Below are 19,068 nucleotides of genomic sequence, written 5' to 3'. Positions count from 1 at the left end.
TGGATGAATTATGGGGTATTAATGAAAAACGTGTTGTGTAACGTAAAAAAACTATATATACATTTGCACCATCTCGTCTTAGCCAAACTTATCCATAACGATTATATAAATAAATGATATCTGGGAGTCTGGAACTCAGAAAAATATACTGGATCTGAACATGAATGAAACATTTGCCCCTGGACGTTCGGCTACTAACAAAATCATGCATTTTTCTTTGCCTTCTTCAAATTATATTAACAGTATACTATTCCAAGAAGAGAACTTCCCATACATGTACTTTTTATTTTATTTTTAAAATAAAGTATATGAATCAGTCATGTGAGTGTTGGATGATGCCATTAAATAGTTTTGTTTAAAAAAAAAAACCATCACAAACTACTGACTTAAACATGTTAAAAAGTCACTTTAGCATGTTTAATGACGGTTCATTATTATGGATACAGAGATGAAATAACGGCGCGCTTAATTCTTAGATATGGTATAAATACACCTTGTCGCAATGTGTCTGCCATTACTGGATATCACACAGGTTCCCGTAAAATTTTGACGTCAGAAAACAAAATATCTGACGCCACAATGGAAAAGTCATTGTTGTATGCTTCAAAAGTTCAAGAGGCCAGGTCAGCCAGGATTAGCAATATGGTGTATTGTGTTTCAAAGTTGGTGTCATTTTAATCATACGATCCGTCCTCACATGAGGCCATATACATGTATATTTACATGATAAAGTGTAAATAAGTTCAGTTTTGGTTGATGAGGTCAAATGATTTTGTTAAAACAACTCTCACTCAGTCTGATATATCGAAACCACTGAAATTTGTTTACAATTCAATATTTTGAATAAAAAGAGGACTTGCTGATATTTTAAATTGATGTGGAAATTTTTTTGTAGCCAATGTGTTCCAATATTAATTGATATTGCTGTCATTTGAATTATACAATCCATCGTTACCGGTATATGTATTACTATAAGTGATTTAGTATGCGGCTATATATATATATTAAGATTTTCATAACTAAGTGTAATTATGGTCAGTTTTGGTTGATGCTGTCACATATGGTCAGTTATGGTTGATGCTGTCAAATATGGTCAGTTTTGGTTGATGCGACAAATAAATTTGTTATATTCATGAGTCAGTCTGAGATATTAAAACTACTGAAATTAGTTTACGATTCAAAATTTTGATGAAAAAGAGGACATGCTGGCACTATAAACTGATGTGAGCATAATTTTATTTTCCAATATTGCTTTCATTTTTATTAAACAATCCATCCTGATATAAAAATATACATGATTTACTTTGCGGCTATTAAGATTCACATCATGTTCATAATAAAGTGCAAATAGGGTCAGTTTTGGTTGATGCGGACAAATTATTTTGTTATACCAGTCAGTCTGAGGTATGGAAACTACTGATATTTGTTAATGATGCAATATTTTGAATAAAAAGAGGACATGCTGGCATTCTAAATTGATGCAAATGAAATTAGGTAGCATTGTGTTCCCATATTTCTATCATTTGTATTTTCATGATTTTACAGTCCCTCTTGACCTAAAATTATAACTGAATTACTGTGCAGCTATTTAGATTTACATAAAAAAAGCAAATATGGTAAGATTCGGTTGATGCGGTCAAAAGATTTTATTATACGACTCAGTCTGAAGTATGAAAACTACTGAAATTTGTTTATGATTCAATATTTTGAATAAAAAGAGGACATGCTCATTGGCTGATCAAGGGGGGGGGGTTCAGGAGTTGGAACCCTCTTTTTTTTTGACGATCAATGTTTTTGAATTTGAACATATAGTTGGAACCCCCCCCCCCAAATATTTAAATGGCTGGATCTGCCCCTGCATGCTGACACTATAAATTGATGCGAACAAAATTGTTTTCCAATATTGCTGTAACTTGTATAGTACAGTCCCTCTTGACCTAAAATTCAAACTGAAGTACTGTGCAGCTATATAGATTTGCAGAAAGACTGAAGAGCAAATAATGTCAGTTTAGATTGATGTGGTCAAAAGATTTTTGTTAAACAGGTCCGTCCGAGGTATGAAAACTACTCGTAAACAGATATTACATTTGGTTTATGAGGATAATTTTGTTATGTGATAACGAGCCATCCTGACTCCCAGAATAAAAAATGTAAAACAATTTAAATAATAACCCTCCCCCCCATAATACTAATTAACGGCCTAATTTATGTACAAAAAATGAAAGAAAAACAAATATTTTATACTACACATCAACAAAAGAAAATCACTGAATCTAATCGTAGAACTGTTCTAGAAGTAGAACTGACCAAATATTTGGTCAGTTCTAGCTAGAACTGTCTAAAACTGTTCTAGGGTAGAACTGTCAGGATCAGTTCTAGCTAGAACTGTCCAAATCAGTTCTAGGTAGAACTGACCAAAATCAGTTCTAGCTAGAATAGTTCTAACCTAGAACTGACTAAAAGGTGTCAGGCTGACAGTTCTACATACTGTTCTAGAACAGTTCTCCTGACAGATTCTGACAGAATTTATGAGAGGTTAGAACTGATCTCCACTGTAGCTAACTTAGACACTTGTATTAATACCATAAAATATTCACAAAGTGATATCTAGATCGTTATAACATTTTGTACTCATTGAAAGAGAACCAGTTGCCACTTTTGTACTTAGATATACAAATCGATTGATAGGCCCTCACCATAAAGAACCATTATAGTGTTGTATTATTGTTTTTGAATGATGCTCAAATAAGGTTTTATTTATTTTTCGAACAATTAGACTCATCTTTCACATATATAGCTGTTATAATCAGTGGGATTGCTGCATCTATTACGATTATAACGGGTTTGACAGCACTGAGAAGTTTCATAAACAAAACAAGCAGAATTGCACATGTAAATATTATTTTCCTTTATAAGAAAAAGACAGAAACTCTCGTAATAATCATTTTGAATCACAACTTTGCGGCATAAACTTTTAAACGACTTAGAGACGAACAATTGCTACGGAGCTCTACAACGCTCTACAAAAACAAAATATTTGGCTACATAACCCCTACAAATATCGGTGGGTATATCAGGTGGTCTAAAAAGATGAGAAGACAACTCGGATAGCAAATAACATTTTCTTGTCACAATGTTCAAGGAGGTACGGTTTAAAGCCAAGACTTCTGAATTTTTAAGTCTGCGTCTCCACCAAGCATGTGAAATGAAGGATTTGTCAGTTTGGTGTCATATTATCTTAGCAGCTAAAAAAATGTGTCAGTATGAAACAAAGAATGTTACACATGTTACATAAGACTAATTAGTATGTTATTGTCCTTCGTATGAATATAATATTTGTCACATAAAATTAAAAACTTCGTAAAATAAATGTCCTATGAATATGATGGAGATGACAGGTCCTTAGTAGTTGGAATAATTTTTAAATTTAAATTAAATCCAAAGATTGTTGGGTTAAATCCCTTTTTGTTGTGGACTACTGTGGATTCATTTATTTTTGTGGATACCAATTTTCGTGGTTTGAGGAAAAACTGTATTTTCGTGGATATTTGAGTTCGTGGTTTTTCCAAAGTCTGCATACAGACTAATAAAATCTTTTTACTTCATTGAACATTTAAATTCCTGGTTCACATATAGCCACGAAATCCACGAAAATTGCTATCCCACGAATATTAATGAATCCACAGTATTTTGGCTGCAAATCAATTGCAAGCTGTCTAATAAAAAAAAGGAACATGTTCTATTATTTAGTTGGACCTGGCTGACATTCAAGACGACACAATCAATGATGGTATGCATTTCGTCATTACAATAAACTGTAATGAACAGATGGACAAGAAATATAACAACATCGCACCTACAAGTCACACGATTCTGTCTTGATTCAGCAATATTCAATCCATTCGCCATATAATTGTTGTCAAAGGAATGTAACCGGTGTTTAAAGAGACATATTTATGTAGAAACTTCCGAACTAAAAAACATAACAAATATGTGTCTAATATTGGAAAAGAACATTGTGACGTAACGTTTTAAAGTGTATTAGTGAGTGTCTGTTTGTATAAAAGAGTGGATTATGTTAAATACAATTTGATTTTTCTTTCGTAAAATTAAAAAAAAAAAAAAAAAAAAAAAAAAAAACAACAGAAAACTTAATAGTTGTGCATCGATAAACCAATCTCGTAAATCAATAACGAGGAAATTGTAAATGGAAAGTCCATAATCAAACGGAAAAATCAAAAGCTTAGGCACAACAAACGAATGGATACAAACTGTCATATTCCCGACTTGTTTCAGGCATTTTCTTATGTAGAAAAAGGTGGATTAAATCTGGTTGTTTAACTAGCTTAACCTCTCATTTGTATGACAGTCGGATCAAATCCCATTATATTGACAACGATGTATGAACAAAACAAACAGACATAATAGTTCAACACATCCAATACATCAGTCTAGAAAGAGACACATGCAGGAAACAAACAAATAACTGGATGTGTCGACAGGGTAAGCATTTCGTGAATTTGGAGGAAGACTTTTACAACAAATATTTAGCATTCCTCTTGGACTGAACTCTTCGCCTCTCTTTGTCGACATCCTTAAAAACCTAACGATTGAACTTTAAAAAATAAATTCCCAAATCGGCAACAAAAAAAATATCAGACGAATATATAGTTTTGAAGCAAATCATAGATTGCATTTTTATGAAGGAAAATAATGACTTCACTTAGTGCCTTAGAGCATATTTCATTGAAACATGGTATCGTCCGGTTTGATTCTGAGAAAGAATGACCTATGGTTCTGAAAGAGAGAAAAAAAACTCAATATAGGTATATATTGAGAGAGGGTTGCTGCTCACAAGAAAGCTATTAAACCAAGAGTTCCATATGGTGAAGTTGAAATCATCCCTTTGTAAATTTTACGGACGTCATCACGAGTTGGTTAACCGTTATGGAATAACCGTCTCACAGATTATATCGAATATGTTCTTTACGTCGTAACTATAATCCACTTCCCTTTCATGAATTTGACTAACCGACTTAAACTATTTACCAGATTTGTTATAACATGACCAACACGACGGGTGCCACATGTGGAGCAGGATGTGCTTACCCTTCCGGAGCACCTGATTTCACCCAAGTTTATGGTGGGGTTCGTGTTGCTTATGCCATCGCGTTTTCAGTTTATTTTCGATTTATGAGTTTGTCTATCCCTCTGGTATCTTTCGTTCCTCTTTTATGTCATCATCAGGATCTTCGGAACTCTCTAGATCAGTATCAAATTCATATGTTAGTGTATAGTTTTGTCTTTCATTATATAATTAAGCTGATTTATATTATAGACACGTACATGTGGGTTTGTAAGTGGTTAACAATCATGAAATTTTCCTTTTTTTACACTTTTCAAATTTTACATATAATGTCGTAGCAGGATCGGCTCACCCTTCTGTATCACAAGAGATCAACCCAAGGTTTTTGAGGGTTCACGATGCTCAGTCTTAAGATAGTTATGGCAAAAAAAAACACGTTTTTCAAGCATTTGCTGACAAGGATAAATGTCAGATGACTAACGGATACTTCGTAACAAAAGACACTAATTTACAGTGTATGAAATATTCGAGTGTCCTATCCTCTGAAATCATTAGTTTTATACAAACAGGGTATGCTGCCACCGCACTTTATTTAAATTGCTTGCTTCTAGGAAGCAATTTCCCGACATAATTTCCGTATGCAAAGTAACCTCAGTGTGACCCATTTTGTAAAAATCCAGTGATCGCAATACGCACGAATGTCCTTAAAATAAACTATCATCTGATTGTACAGGTTAAACACGTGCGGAATATCCATGCATTTTTGTTGATTGTTGACAAACAGGTGACAATCGTCAAACTAAGCTTTAAAATACGAACTTTTATTACCTGCCACATTTTCACAACAACACTGACCGATTGAATAAAAAATCGACGATTATACGAAATTTATGCGAAAAAAATGATAAAATCGTGCACAGAAGACTAAGTTTATGTTGTTTGTATGCATTGGTTCAAGAATTGGAATAACATTATTTTTCACCGGACACTCGTTTCATATGACTTTTAAAACATTACTACATTTAGGTGACCTGACAGGGGTCAAATTTAAGCTTTTTTGTGTACTGGCCAGCCGGACCAGTTGACTGATAATTTACTGGTCCGGCACCAAATCTACTGGTCCTGCACAAATGAAATTCATTTGACAAACACCAAATTAAGAGAGAGATTTTACGTTTTTTCATGATTTTACCTTCCTTTGTTTCCTCTCCTTTATTCTTTATTCGTAGTTTTTTAGTGCTGTTCTGATTGTTCATTAGCAAGTACAGAATCTAACTCAAATTTGAAGATCTCGTTACAAAAATACATTTATTATCTAGGTCTGTCACTGCAAATTGTTCACATGATATACATAATACAATCCATTACATTGCAATCAACTATATAATTAAACCATTTGCGTTTTTTTTACTTATGATTTTTGATATATATTTATGTTTCTTTTTGTCAATTTTATAAACTTTATTCAGATCTTCCATTTGAATGTCACTTATTTTATTTTTTTTACAGTCGATTTAACTCATTCAAAAATTTCCAGATTTTGTGTTGTTGTGAAGTACGCTCAACCTCGATATTAATAAAAACTTAATCAATCTTAATACTTAGTACCTCCAGTACTGTGTAATTGATTTTGCAGGTAAATAGTTTTGTAAAAAAAAACGAAATTGCGATTCAATCAGGGATTTTATCGACAAATTTCTACTGGTCCGACGGACCACCAGGTGACAAAATAGACTGGTGCGACTCAAATTGTACTGGTCCCGGACTACCGGACCAGCGCTAATTTCGACCCGACGTGTCCACCATGTTACTTGTGATTTTTTAAGTTATTATTTTTTTTCTCAATTTGATTTCGATGCACTCCCAGGCTATTTGTAGTATTTTGTTAGTTAGTCTTGAACATGTGTCTTCTAAATTGTCAGAATTCTTATCAAGATTACAATGTTCATAACAGACGATAATTCATATTGACAACATTATAGTCCCTGTCATAAAAAACTTATGTTTTTAACAAATCATGTTATTTGACTAGCTAGAACTACAAAATTACAAGTCAATATGTCCAAGCTCTACATTACTGTGCACCTATACTATCATTAAGTACACGTCTATCTGTACACTCTAGGAAAGACAATAACTCATATGGAATCAATATGTTTACCACTCCACTTAGGTAATATGATGTGCCTTAAAGTCTCCACATAATAACTTTTTATTTGCTCAAGTGTATGGTTTTATTGTCGCAATTTTGTATCTGATATGGTGTCATCCAAAATGCCAATTTTCAGTGGTCCTGGTTAGTACATTTTTGAACCTTTTGTTGATCTTTATTGGTTTTGTCGGTTTCTGTAAAACTTGTGTGAGCAAAATCTTTATGTTATTATGTTGCTTAATGTAGTGATTTTTTTTCTGACCAAATTGAGGGCCATTATTGTAATCATAATTAAGCCCAATATAAGATATTTCTAATACACTATAAATGTTCTTTTTCCGATATGGTCATAATTGCTTAACCTCTATGTGATTTGGTTATCTGTAGAGAAAAATCAGCAGTTTTGCAGCCAACTAGAAGTGGATGGTCTTGTTCATTTTTGTCAAGCCCGCGACATTTGTCGCAGAAAGGGATAGTAATCCGGTGGCGGCGGCGCTAAATCACTTCTTGAAAGCTTTATACTTTAGAAGGTGCTTCATAATTTGTATATAGATACCTTATGTTACGAGGTTAACGTCTGTCACATGTAAAATGTCGTTAACCTTTTCATGGTTCAGTGACTACTTGAAAAAAAAATGCGTAAAAGGATATCCATATTTGGTTTGTACGTACCTTGCAATGTCCTCATGCTCGTCAGACAGTTTTCATTTGACCTCGACCTCATTTCATGGATCAGTGAACAAGGTAAAGTTTTCGTTGTCAAGCCCATATTTCGGATACTATGAGCAATATGTCATGTATATTTGGTGTATGGAAGGGTTGTACAGTGTACATGTCCAACTGGTAGGTGTTACCTGGCCTCGACCTCATTCTGATGGTTTAGTGGTCAAAGTTAAGTTTTTGAGATTTTTTTTTTTCGAACACTATATGCAATGGGTTTACCATATTTAGTGTATGGAAATATTTTATTTGACCTTGACCTCATTTTTATGGTTTATTACTCAGTGTTAAGTTGGTTTTGTTTTGGTCAGTTTTTTTCACCTATAAGCAATAGGTCAACTAAATGTCTTGTATGGACGGATTGTAAGCTGTATATGTATGTCTGGCAGGTATCATCTGACCTTGACCTCATTTTGGTGGTTCATTGTGTTGTATTTGTAATTCTGATCAGATATTGTTAAATGTCTTATCGTTTGTAGTTGTTATTCTTTTATTCTATTCGTATGTCAAAGTAAAGATAATTCATCACCCAGTTCATTTATTATATGATTTTAGTTTAAAGCTACTATATACCACTAGTGGTAAGCGGATGGTCGTAACGTAAAGATACGGTTAGCCGAAAATGGGAGACAACTCTGGAGGTCAGTTTTTCATTTCCGATTTTCGTGCAGTTCACAATTATTTGAGCCAAACCGCTTGCTCATACATACTAACCGTCAGTGCGCAGATATTGAAACAAAATTTGATACATAAAAACATTCCAATTTTCGTAAAATAGTCATTAAAAAATTCCAGCATGATGGTCGTAACTAAAACAACAAAATTGTTGAGGATGGTCGTAAGGTTAATTGTGATGGTCGTAACTCATGCAATCGATAACAAAAATAAAAACAACACGTTAAAAACTCCGAAGCACAATTTGTGGATTTACCTTTATCAGGAACGACTAAAAGCCGAATATTTGAAAGCCAATGGTTTGGAAGAACTGCAATATTTGATTAAAAATTAAAGATGATTGTTCAAATTAAAATTTGTACGTTCTATGATTTCATCTGCCGACAAGATTACAGAAAATAAAAAGGCGATAATAAAAAAAAAATCTAAAAACAATTATGAGGGTATACACGTGTATAGACAATTGTATGCCTCAACATACAGTGAAAAATATATTAATACTGAACCCTAGATACTATTTGGCTAAGTGTGAGTTGATTAGTTCTCACTGTTATTCCTAAATGATGGACGTTTGAAATACATCATAATTGTGTATGTTTAATAATTCTTTAGATTAATTTCTGCATACCATTATTAGAGTAACAAATAATACTGTTTGTAGTAAACCATATATGACATCTTATTTTATTGACATGGTTATGTGTACAGCACTTTAAAAATACTTTGATAAAATTTCGTTTAAATACTCGGATTATATGTACTATCAACTTTCAAAAGTTACGTCCATCTTGTGTGGGTTACGACCATCATCTAAAATACTATAGTTGACGTTACGATATTTTTACGCACATTTAACGGCCATCATGCTTGAATTTTTAAATCACTATTTTACAAAAATATATATATATGATTCTAAAAGATTTTGTAACAATACCGATAAATAGATGGAAAACAAAACACTAAAAAGTGTTAAATATCATCGCACAAAGATGGAAAAAAGTGATATTCAACACATTTTAGTGTTTTGTTTTCCATCTATTTATCGGTATTGTTACACAATCTTTATGACTCATATAATTTTTCATGTTTGTGTAGTATTGTCAATTTTGATGATCCAATACCTATTAAGTTTACTGGTTGGTAGATTCTTATAGACTCTATATATATATATATATATACAACTCGTCGAAACATTAACTCAACAATGTTAGATCTGTAAATTTGCGAAATTTGTTCTTTATATGTATATATATATGAATCTTTTACTAAACGCCTTATATCGATATGTTCATAACGATGTATCGTCAATTGTTAATAAATCAAAAATATTATCATGATTATTGTCGAATATAATGCATTGGTTTTCTATGGAAATTAGTTTGAAATATAAACAATACAGTACTTTGACATCATAAATTGTAAGAAAATGTATATCTTTTAGGGCAATTTACCGTCAAATGTAAAACAAATCGCTCAATACCTTATTATACAAAACGTCGCCGTCACAGATACAGCCTATTATTCCTGCACTGCTAAGAATCGTGATGGGGTGGATATTAAAGTTGTACATGTCCTTGTTAATGTTATGTAATAATGCTTACTTTTACTTTTATATTGATAATTTGACTCCTGTCAAAAATAAAGTATTAGGTTTTTCATGTAGAATAGCACTACTCACAATAAAACATAACTAACTAAATGTGTAAAAATACATAAAATGGACATCTATTTTTAAACGTTTTTTAAACTTTCAATGACGCAATTCTCAGTTAGTCTATACATCCTTTGCCAATCCTTAACTCTAAATATGTGTTCATATATGCCTCTTTTCATATATGCAGATCGAGCAATCATGTGGTTCATATCATAAACTCGTAAAATAATTAACAACAGGAACTGTTGAATGTGTTAATTCATTTTATTAACGTCACGTAAAAGTGCCATATTTTTATTGGCTGATACGAGGGTGTTTATTTACTTTATCACATGGATGAGAAGGGGACATTTTTTCCTAATGTTACCCTCTCTTCTAGACCAATCCATGTCGATAGTTTAAAGGACGATGAATTGAATGTACATCAAGTAATTAAATACAATGCTTAAGTTCTACGTTTTGGCTCAGATTTTTATTTGACAGTCAAAATAAAAAAATATAACATCTTGTTTAACTTTTGTTTTCCTATACCCATAACGGTGTTATGCACGTGACGTCATAGACAATACTTTTAAAATAAATTTATTCTTTAAAAGACAATTATAATGATAGGACATTCAGTAAAAACTATAATAAATTAATAAAACATAGCTGATAGGGTGATAGAGCAGATTGGTACCCCTCGAAAAAGCATTGTCAACCTTGGCTTCGCCGCGGTTGCAAATGTTTTCTCGGGGTAACAATCTGCTTTATCACCCTCTCAGCTAAGTGTTATTTATATAGTATTCCTCTCCTTGCTAACATTAATACAAAGTTGTATGTAACAGCAAAGCATTTACTATGTGCCATTACTTAACGCATTTTCATGTCTATTTCACAAACTAACAATTGAAGGGTAAAAAATAATCTCATGAATTGTACATTTTTTTTTATTTTTGTTATAGCTTACTTTTTCTGTATTTTTTGTTTAGCCATTCAACCATCTCTTGTTGCACCTGTAATAACTGTTCCTCAAAATCTTATAGTAAAATATTACACGGAAGCTGAGATTGTGTGTAAAGTAACCGGTAATCAAAAACCAGATATAAAATGGGAATATGACCAAGTACGTTTTTAATAATACAGTTAAGGTTAAGTTACAGTAAATGGGCTTTGTCAAAGATTTTTCTTGAATTTGGTACACTTCTTTGGCTCGTTAAACATGTTGAACTGTATATAAAAATTTTAAATCAATTCATTTACATGGACTTCTTTTTTTTCTGAAATATTATGATTGTATTCATTTGGTCGCCATTTGTATAGAAAGCATCTAAAATCGAAAAAAAAAATGTTTATTCAATAGAATTTTGTTGAAAACCCTATATATTCTTGGTACACAAATTACGTTTGTATGATGTACATTTTTGAGATAATAAGAATAGGGTAGCCGACTTCAATTTTACGATTAAGGGAGTTCGCTTCTCAGTTTCCAAAAAAAAAAGCTTTTCAAATCACTAGTTTAAATTGATAGGGGATTAATAAAGGAATCAAATGAGCAAGAACATATGTAGTTCAATGTGCTCGTTTACTAGATATTAGCCTTTGAAATTATGGTGGGAAAATGTAATCTCTTGACTTTTCATAGCTTTATCATTGACAAGTTTACGTTCTGAAAAATTATAAGAAAATAATTAAAATTTTATAAGACTTTTACAGATGGCTTTATCATGATACATGTATAAGATTTATAAAAAGAAAAATGGGGGTAAGGCATCCAAATGGATAAAACAGGAGGATTCCGAAAATTTTACAAAAATTCCAAAACATGACAAGCGAACATCTTTAATATCAATCAAAATTCTGTACAAGGTGAAAACATATCAATAGAAACGTCGAAATAATTGAACGTCATCGCGATATAAACCGTAAAATATCGATTTTTATTAGTATTATATTATTTAAACTTAAATTCAAGTATTAACAACAAATAGCATTTTTACGAAAAATATATGGGGTGAAAATTTCAGTTCATTTGCAATCTATAAGTCTGATTGTCCCTCTGGTGTCTTTCGTCCCTCTTTTGTTCGTGTTTGGTCTAGTCCATGTTCTTCATATACAAATTACATACATTCATCTTATTTGAAAAAAATATGCAATTAGCAATATTTCAGAATATAAAAGAGACAATGGTATTATTTGTTTAATTCAACGAGCCCAAGGTATATAAAAATCATACCAAAATCTGTTATATAGCCCATTTACTGTTCATTGACGATAATTTTATTTGCCTCATTACAAAATTACGCATGTTGACACTTCCAGTATTGCTCCTTTTGAAGGTCATGCAATTCAATAAGGTTTTTTGGTGTTTTTTAGTTGTTGTTTTGCTTACTATAACTCGTATTGTAATATATTGATGTGGTTTCGATATGGTAAATATTGTAGACTATAGTTAACGTTTGACTGTGAAACAAATCATTTGGATCTTTTACACGTTAAGTTGATTAAAATATAATTTGAACAAAGCCTGAGACCAATACTATGCTAGTTGCATTTTGAATTGAATAAACTACTTTTTTACTCTTATTTAGATTACATTTATCAACAAGATACTAGAAATAATAAAACAAACGTGTATTAAAAGAGTTTATGTCTTTTTGCATTCTTCATTGCCAGTTTCAACATTCATTCAATAGTAAAATCACAAAAGTACTGAACTCCGAGGAAAATGACAACGGAAAGTCCCGAATCATATGGCAAAATCTAATGATAAAACACATCAAACGAACGGACAACAACTGTCATAATTCTGACTTGCTACAGGCATTTTCAAATGTAGAAAATAGTGGATTGAATCCGGTTTTATAGCGCTAAACTTCTCAATTGTATGACTTTCGCATCAAATTCCATTATATTTACAACGGTGCGTGAACAAAACAGAAAAAAGGGAAATAGTAATTTACCGCTGTTCAATAGTTTAGAATCGATAAAGCAAAATCAAATCCGACTGAAAAATTAAACAGCAGAAAACACCTAAACTATAAAAGAAAAACAAGAGAATAACAGAAACACTAAACTGCTACAAAATCAAACACCCACATGCACAGGAACGGAATATTTTAGAATAACTAATATACCTTATTCCTGACTTTTAAAAAACACAAAATGGTTGGTTCAATCTGGTGTTATACCTAGCAAAACCTTCCGACTTTATGGAAATATTACAAATACGGCTACACATTACGTGACAGGAAAACAACACAAATATACACAGAAGCACTGAGGACAGCATGTACAGAAAAATACATAAAAAATAATATAACTGTACATGACAACGTGTACTTCACAAAACAACAACAGAAACTATCCATAAATTTACAATAGTTAACCGACACTCCACAATATAGTTATGACCTGTGCGACACGCGAATGTATCAACGCAACAAAATGTGAAGTCACAGGAAAATTTCTAAAAATAGACTATAACATTTCGATTTCTGAGACTTGAAGTAGTCCACGGTTATTAAGATTTAATCGATCGTATACTTTAAAAATGTAATTAAGTTCTGGTTGTAGTAAAATTGAAAGTTCATCGTTTGACAATCATGAATATTTCTGTTAAACTATTTTTAAACAAAAATTCTAAGTCATGTAAATAGAAGCTGGATTAAAAATATATCATCATTGTTAATTTTTCAAATAAAAAACAGAAATGTCTCAGCAGTACTGACATCTGGAGGAAATCTTCGAATTCCAAATGCAACAAATGAAGCTACCGGCATATACACATGTATCGCTTCAAATGATGCTGGTTCAGCTAAGGCATTTGTAAGACTAGAGGTAGTTCACGGTTTGTAATTTCATCGCATATTTTTTAAAAGGAAATTAATATAATAACAGATGAAATATGTATGTGAAATCAAGAAACTGAAAATAGCTTAATACTTTGCACCTTCATTCGTAGACTTATTGTTTCCATGCACACACCAATTGTGATAAAAATTTGTTCCTTCTGAAAAAAAAATTGTATAATAAATCTATTCTGTTAAAAAGAAAATATACTGCTTGCTTGTTCTGAATTTTCATTTATGTATTACATTTTGACTGTTCTGTAGTTTTTCTGTAGTGAGGACAAAAACATAGATCCCTTTCAGTGTAGCAATCATTTTCATGTTAGATTATCAAAGCATGGATACAAATCGTCTGTGTCTTCCTCAACAAGCCTACACCTCGTTTTAAAACAAAATATTGTACCTACATATCGTATGCAATCAGCAAATGTTGTCTAATCATCAATTATTTAAAAGTTAACCATGATATCGTCTTAAATCCTCTTAGCGTGTCGAAATATCGTCTAACATGTCTAAGGTCAACAATATATGCGTACATTAAACCTACAGATAGCCTAAAATTAAATAGCTTATCTATGTTACGTCTGAAATCACCAATGTAAGCGTACATTGCGTCTCGTTTCTAAACAGTTGACCGACATGTCGTCGAAATTCATTATCTTCAGATAATTGTTGATGTAACGCGTCTTCTGATGGGCTGAAAGTTTTCTGTCTATCAGCTCAAAGACAATGAATTTTTTCATTTAACCGAGACGTCATCAGAAATAATTACATGATTTAGAACTTTTTTTGCCCATTCGAAATAACTTCAAAAATGTGGTGCACATATTTATATTATTAAAGTTATTTTGTCATAGACAGAAACATATTATAGTCATCCCTTTGAAATTGGAGAACCTGATAACTTCCTGCATCATGTAATTTTCTAAAAAGCCAATACTTGATTTAAGAAATTCTCAAACCGTACAAAATAGAATATATTTGCAAATGTGCGATTTAATGTCAAACTACAGAGATTGTTGTGGTCTTATATTCATTCTTTCGTTCTCTTGTGTCATCGTTTCTTTTGAATTTTGAGCGATATAGACATCATATTAATTAAATGCATTGACCTAGTATGACTTACCGTCATAATGGTACGATATATAGACAAAAGCTAAAACAAACTATTTTAATGTTTTATACATAATTATCAAAAACATGGATAGAAGATAGATTATAATTTTACTTATAAACGTAAATTCGTTTACTTTTTATACATTTTCAGACCCTCCTTCTATAGTGTTCCCTCCACAACCCTTTGGTGGTAGTGCTGGAGTGTCTCAAAACTTTACTTGTGAAGCTTCTGGTCACCTACATCCACGGATAACATGGAAATTTACGTCGGTATGTCTAATTAATAGTAATATGTTGTGGACTTATATTCATTCTTTCGTTCTCTCGTTTCATCGTTTTCTTTTGAATTTTGAGCTATATAAACTATCTGATATATCTTATAAACCAAAAAAGATATATTTTGTACAAAAAAAGCATAGAAGATAACGTATTAAGTACATGCTATATCCTTTCAAGATCATAAGATATCTGATATATAAAGTATATAAGATACTTATAAAGTATATAATATATTATATGACGTTTATAAATATCTGATAAAGTTTATATGTTATCTACTAAAAGTTGGATTATGTTCAAATAAATTGCAAAATGGCTAGCCATATTTTATTCTTTAAATATCTGAATTCTACATATCTATTATTCAAAATAATGTTAAATGTCTATTAGTTTTCACACCAAACCTCTGGTCTACCACCACATACGTTATTCCAAAATGGAGAAGTTTTGGAAATCAGTAATATGCAAGAATCTTGGACTGTTGCATGTGAAGCTATAAACGAATTTGGTAAAGACACAGCTTATGTTTCTATCATTGTACATCACGGTAAGGTTTATTTGAAACAAATTACATTTATTGCTTATAAACATTTTCTCGGTATACATGTCAAGATGTATAATACAAAAGAGATCTGTTGTAAAATATTAAAAGATTGCATTCTAAACACATAAAATAAAAAGCGAATAAAATATGTAAAATATGTGATATCATCGTCACTATGCACTTCTTAGTAACGAGTCAAAGAACAAATAGCCAATATAATCCAGAGGAAAGAAACGCAGGTCAATTCGAAAATATATGACAACGCAGTGGCTCAAGAACAACAAATCAAAGGACCAACAAACAAAAGATTATTACCTGCCCTTGGAAATGAATGGTTGATTTTTTTTTCTCTGCTCGATCTGCCTGATAATTTCAACTTTAACATGGTGAAACGGTGAATTTTACCGGAAATAAACACATGACAAACTTACTTTGAAAGTAATGAATTAAGGTAATGAGTGAAAAACAAAAAACTCGTAAACGTGAAAGAGAAATAGAGACAGAAACTTTCAATTGTAAACAAAACACAGATATAATGCAAATGGCGGATACTGACATGACGGAGACAGAGAGCTCACTCGAACAAAACCTCGGTGAATACTCTGATGAGCAAACATTCAACAACAAACTTCTTAGTGGTATAATAGGTATACAACAAACACTTAACAGTCTAACAATAAAATTTGAAACACAAAATGAAGAAATACATGGTATTAAAAATGATATATACGCCAAAGATGGCATTGAAGACAGACTTCAAGCTGTTGCTACAGAAACTGAAGATCAAACAACTATGATAGCCGAAGTCCGAAATCAAAACACAAATCTTACAACGGAATTAAATCTAATGAAGTCATACGTTGTACATTTAGAAACTAGACTTGATTGTCAACAAAGTCAAATAGCAAACCTGGTTGAACGAAGCATGAGAGAAAATGCTATAGTAATAGGGGTTCATGAACGTAAAGAAGAAAATGTAAAAGCGGAATTGAAATTGATTTTCAAAAATGTTTTGAAAATAACAGAAAACATTAAAATTGACAGAGCCCACAGAATAGGGACCCAGACAAATCAAAACAGCACCCGTCCTATAGTTGTTAAATTCCATGACTACAATGACCGGGAGCATGTCATAAACACTGCACGAACAATAGGCAAACAAAACAAAGACTTACTAAATGGCATATACATAACTCCACAATTTCCGGACGATATGCGTGAAAACAGAAAAAGACTGGTACAAAAACAAAAAGAGTATAAAGAAATAGATGTAGATACTAAAATTAAAGGAAGCAGTCTATTCTTCAGTAAAAGTGGATCCAAATATGTTGAAAAAGTGTCAACTCCAAAAGCATTGGCTATTTTTGATACTAGCAAATCTAAATTTGGCCTATTTGAACAAACTAGTTCTAATGAAGTTAATGACAATGGTCACACGTATTGTGTCACAGCTGCTGTCACCACCACATACGCAGAAGTTCGTGAAGCTGCCCGACAAATAATGCAGGGCTCAGTATCAGCATGCACTTACAACACATTGGTATATCGGTTTACAGACAAAGACGGACATACACACGACGGGTACGATGATGACAGAGACTACGGAATTGGATCAAGGATACTTGACTATTTAAAAGACATAGATGCACCTAACATAACTATTATTTCCTCACGTACACCGCCATCTGGTACAGCAAAGATAGGTTCAAGGAAAAACAATATTATCTTGGAGGGAGTAAAGTCGGTTCTCCGCAAAATGTAAAAAATAAAACTTTAAATCAATTTACTGTTGTTTGAACTCATCTTATTAGACAATTAACATGTAGTAAAGCATGCTAAATACTAATTTTCTTTTCTTTCAGGTTTACAATTTGTTAGATATTATATATTAAGTTTCATGTATTCTCTTTTCAAAGCCTATATATCAATTTTTTCAAAGTATCTAAGAGTATCCATTCTCTATTTTATTTCATGTATATTTATAAATTTCACCACTACCTATAAAATACAAGCGATTTATAAGTAAATGAACTTCAAATGAAATACTTAGGTCATTTGTAGACAAAACTAATTTACATAGAAGTTTATTTGATTCTTTATTTAAATTATGTCACCATGAATTAAAAAAGTCAATAAAATACATGCAGCATATATTGCAATTTTATATAACATAATTTACTTACGGTACCGGTACGCAGACACCATGATGTAACCATCTATTTTGTGTATTACTATAATCCCGGAGAAAAAAAATCCCACATTTTTCTTTGTTGACAATATATTTACATAAATTGCACATGCACACGGTAGAATAAACATGTTACCTCTAGTAGAGGGTATTCTATAAAATGAATCCTGATTTCCTTTTTTTTGTAAAGCATGAATACCTTTCCCCAGCTAGCCTATGTTGGTGATCAAAAGTATATATAATGTACACCCATTCACATTTATAAGTGCACTTTTATACGTTTTTGCAACCATTACAAATCTTGTAATTTCAACCGTATATATGCAAACAACTATCCATTCATGAATCCAATGCTGAATGCAACCAACTGTTGCTATTAAAAATATTGGCAATTACAACTGTGTCCCACATTCTTACGTCGACAATAAAAGGTAAACAAAATTTACGACAAGAATGTCTGTGTACCTGTGCACGTGTACTTTAAGCCGTAATTGGGTCATCTATAGTAAAGGTTGTAAATTGTATTGCTTTTATGTATGAATGAAAGTTACATGTACTTTAAACCGTAACTGGTTTTACCTATAGTGTATTGTTGTCATTGATGAATGAAAGTTACATGTGTCTTATTGAGACTGAACAATGAATATTAGAAACATTAATATTAAACATATGGTTTAGGTCAGGCAGACCGAACAGAGAGAATTCTCTCTTTTTGTATTGTATTGTATTTTTGATATGTTTTTCTGTATTTTTTTTCTACTTAGTTATATAATGTTCAACTACGTTACGTGTATTACATATGAAATTAATAAGACTGTAAAGCC

The 19,068-nt window shown here is 31.8% G+C and overlaps 1 protein-coding gene across 1 annotated transcript; it reads left to right on the top strand.

The window, feature by feature from the left end:
• Positions 1 to 16,510: 16,510 nt before the first annotated feature.
• LOC139494508 (uncharacterized) lies at positions 16,511 to 17,818 on the top strand. The gene has a single exon (XM_071282668.1). The coding sequence runs from the start codon at positions 16,511 to 16,513 to the stop codon at positions 17,816 to 17,818; it is 1,308 nt and encodes a 435-aa protein (XP_071138769.1).
• The last annotated feature ends 1,250 nt before the right edge of the window (positions 17,819 to 19,068 follow it).

Source organism: Mytilus edulis, chromosome 11 (assembly GCF_963676685.1).
Source record: "Mytilus edulis chromosome 11, xbMytEdul2.2, whole genome shotgun sequence".
NCBI lineage: Eukaryota > Metazoa > Mollusca > Bivalvia > Mytilida > Mytilidae > Mytilus > Mytilus edulis.
Note: the sequence above shows the minus strand (reverse complement) of the source record. Positions and strands in the feature narration are given on the sequence as shown.